The sequence below is a fragment of the Gracilinanus agilis genome, chromosome 1, assembly GCF_016433145.1.
Source record: "Gracilinanus agilis isolate LMUSP501 chromosome 1, AgileGrace, whole genome shotgun sequence".
Classification (NCBI taxonomy): Eukaryota; Metazoa; Chordata; class Mammalia; order Didelphimorphia; family Didelphidae; genus Gracilinanus; species Gracilinanus agilis.
In genome coordinates, this window is record NC_058130.1 from 749,919,558 (window position 1) to 749,923,649 (window position 4,092).

General features: G+C 41.1%; 1 protein-coding gene across 2 annotated transcripts in view; it reads right to left on the bottom strand.

The window, feature by feature from the left end:
- Positions 1-3,390: 3,390 nt before the first annotated feature.
- Positions 3,391-4,092, bottom strand: part of AACS (acetoacetyl-CoA synthetase) — an 86,987-nt gene continuing 86,285 nt past the window's right edge. For both annotated transcript variants that reach the window (XM_044658734.1, XM_044658733.1), the window contains one exon: positions 3,391-3,528. In XM_044658734.1, coding sequence (XP_044514669.1) covers positions 3,391-3,528 — 138 coding nt within the window. The remainder of the gene's footprint in view (positions 3,529-4,092) is intronic.

Genomic DNA, 4,092 nt, shown 5'->3' on the forward strand with positions numbered 1-4,092 from the left:
AGATAATCTAGATCATTTCTGACTAATTAAACCATCCTCAATCCCCCTTAATGTTAGTGCCCTCCCTCTGTTGACTGTCTCCAATTTATCTCATATATATCTTTTTTGTATGTAGTCATCCATGACTGTCTTTTGACTCTGTATCCCCGGTACTTGGCACACTGCCTGGCACATAGTAGGAACTTAATACTTGTTGACTGACTTGTTCTAGAGAATAGCTCCTGGGAAAGAAGGAGGTATCTATAAAAAGGTATTTTAAAAAAGAGGAGTGGGGGCAGCTGGGTAGCTCAGTGGAGTGAGAGTCAGGCCTAGAGACAGGAGGTCCTAGGTTCAAACCTGGCCTCAGCCACTTCCCAGCTGTGTGACCCTGGGCAAGTCACTTGACCCCCATTGCCCACCCTTACCAATCTTCCACCTATGAGACAATACACCGAAGTACAAGGGTTTAAAAAAAAAGAGGAGTGCAACTCCTGTGTACATGTGGAAGGCACATGGGGTTGAACATCACAATATGAGGCCAGACCTTGTAGATGAGGGAGAACAGGAAGAAGCAGCCAGAACCAAACAATGCCCCACAGAGAAGCTTCATGGTTAAAACACTGATCCCCGAGAGCAAATCTCAACATTCCTCCCTTTGGGCCCACTGGAGGCATAACCAGAGTATATGAAGACTAACCTGGTTTTGGCGTGGGGAAAGGACGCTCCCCAGTGGGCACCACAACTATGTTCACAGGCTCAGATGAGAGTCCTGATTCCACTTGTAAACAGTCCACAATTCTTCTTCTGGTTCTGGTGATCCTGGTGCTCAGTAAGGGGAGCTGGTGTTTACTCTTAGAGGAGGGCAGGGGGTAGATGTTAGCATTCCCTGGTTATCCAGGTGGAATAATAAGTCAGAGGCTTCCCAAACGTCCTTAGGAGGGTCACTGTAACACAAGGGTTAAATTCCTAACTCTAAATCTTGATGATATCATCCCTCCATCTGGAGTATCTTCTCCCTACCTTTCTGCCTATCCAGATACTGTCCATCCTTCAAGGCCCAGCTCAAAATCCATGTATGTCCTCTTCCATGAAGCTTTCCCCAATTATCACAGTCCACATGCATGTCTCCATCCTCTGAACTCCCCCCCCCGTCAGTATTTATTTCCCTATCATTCACTTGGCATTTAATGACAAGGTGGTAGCCTTATGTTATTTGTCAAGTTGTTCCATGTGAAATCTGCCTAAGTAGATTGTAAGTGCAGTGAACTCTTGGAGAAGAGGGACTGGGTTTTGTATTTCTCGTACTCATTCCCCTTGTAGCACTCTGGAAGGCAGCCTGGGAAGATGGAAAGAACCGTGGATTTCAAAAGAAAGCAATTCCCAACTCTGCCTCTCATCATCTAGGTGACTGTGAGTAAAAATGCCTCTCCTCCCCTCTCACAGCTTCATTTTTCCAATCTGTAACACAAGGGAGCTGAACTAACTAGACTCTAAGGTCCCTCCCAGCTTTGAACCCATGATACTATGTGTAAATATAAAAAGTGGCACCGTGCTCATTATTAATTAAAGTCTAATCCCCAACTGCAAGGATACCTACAATTAAGACTTCAAATGGGAAGCAGCTAGGTAGCTCAGTGGATAGAGCACCAGATCTGGAGTCAAAAAGACCTGGGTTGAAATCCAGCCTCAGGCACTTCCTAGCTATGTTGACCCTGGGGGCCAATTCACTTAACCCCCAATTGCAGGGGGGGGGGGGGGACGGGACTTCAAACATGTCTTCATGTTTGGACTTCACTTCCTCCACATTCCTATGATGACCACCTACAAGATAACTACAGCTATAAAGCTAGAATTTCTGTTTTCTTCAATGCTCAGTACATGAGGCAGGGTGAATTACCTTGTTGGCCCACAAGAGTGACACAGACTAAATTCTGAGGCCCAAATCCCACACAAATCTACAGGTGGCCACCAGGGAGTCCTGGTCAGGATCCCCCAAAGGTTCAAAACAACCAATCATCTTATTGGAAAAATGATTAAAAATGTACAACTTGTTAATGAGGGAAAGCAGTTGATATGACAATGTCAGTGGAAAAGAAACAACAGAGGCATTTATCTAGATGTATAACATATATATTCATTTATTGTTGCACCATATTCCTAACAATATTTTCCCCCTTTGTATCATAACCTGGAAGAAAAAAGGGCTTAAAAGACTCATTTGGAACAACATACTCCATTGAAAAAAATACAAAATTGAATACCAGAGTTTGTAAAATTCATAATAGGCTAAAGAGTTCACTAAAATAATTGGTTGATATAACATAGGAAGCTCTAGTAATGAAATTTCAACATGAAAATAAACATATCCAGAAAGTACAGTAAGATCAGAAACTGAAGGAACATCTTCCTGAGGACACAGAGGCTTGTCCAGGCTATTGGGGCATGTCCCATTCTCCATCTCTCCCAGAACCAGGGCCAGCTCCAGTGCTAGAAGGACACACCTCATGGCCACAGTTAAGCACATTACACACGGCAGTGTCTCCATTGTACTTCCAGAAAAGGAAACATCACCCAATGGTACAAATGTCTAACACCAAAACACATAAACCCAACACTTCACAATCGCATTTTTAAAAATTTAAACTACTAAAAATTAAAATCAGTTCATAGGAAAGTCCTATGAAATATTAAAATCCATTTGTCAATGGGAAAATGCAGGTTTTTTATAAAACTGGTTCAGTGAGCTGTAACATAGAGGCAAAATACCTATTAGACACACAAAACACAGTCTAGCACTCACTCAGCTAGAAAGTGGATAGTCATCAGCTATGAAGAGATCTGGGACTAGAGCTATGCCTACACTGGTCTAAGTAATTGCCAATACACACTAAGAAATCAGCATCTCCTGAGGTACTGTTCAAGGTGCCAAGTAAAACATAAACTATATTTTTTAAGTCCTGAGGTTCACGTTTTCCTTGAGGCATGAAGAGGTCATTTTACAGATCCACTACAAAGCTCTCCTCAGGAATCTAAAATCTCAGTCACTCCTCAGAACAAGGATTATCCTATCACTGAACATTTTCACATGCACTCCTATATACAATTTATGTGTGTGTGTGTTTGCGTGTGTAGTGATACACACAAAGTCTCTCTTTAACTAGATATATAAATAACCCCACCCTCAAAGCTACCTTTCATCCTAAAAACCAGGATTTTCCTTCAAATTGTCAAGATGCAGAATATAAGCTATATTTAACTGCTAAAGAGGGAAATCATTTACCCTCAATATTTGTATAAAGCACTTTGTGTAAGTTTCCTTTTAAAAAGAATCTTCAGTATTTCAATAATTTTTGAAGATATGAGAGCTCTATGTACAAATGTGTGCCAAAGAAAGGCACTACTCAGTCACAGTTAGAAATTCTGAAGTTCAGGAATATTCTGGTACAAGTCCAAGGATTCAGGGTTGGAGAATGAGCCACGCTGCTCCACCAACTTCCCAGCAATGATGTGTTTCACTGCAACTTCCACTTTCTTCCCATTAATTGTGTACTGCAAGGGAAAAGAGAAGGGAAAATTTCAAGGTACACTCTAAGGAAAAAACTCACCCTCTACATGCACATACTATTTTTTCATTTTAATAAGTTTTACCTTCTGTCTTAGACTCGATGCTAAATATCCATTCTAAGGCAGAAAAGAGGTATGGACCAGACAAGGGAAGTTAAGTGATTTGTCCAGAGTCACACAGCTAGAAGTGTCTTTAAGGCCAACTTTGAAATTAAGTTCTCCCAAATCCAAGCCTGGTGTGCTCTATTCTCCGTACGTGAACATACCAAAGAAGAAAATTGCTCACCCCATTCAAACAAAGATTTCTGCATCTGACCAATTCCACCTTTGAAGTATGAGGGACACACAATAGGTCTCCTTTCATTTGGAAGAATGCCTTCTCCTAAAACATAATCTATTGTCCAGAACCTGAATTCAACTCAATGTAATGAATACCATTAAAACATCTACTATATACAAGGCACTATTCTAGAATAGACACTGGTGACACAATTCTTTTTAACTCACTAGTGAGGGACAGGATTATATTACATATATATATATATATAT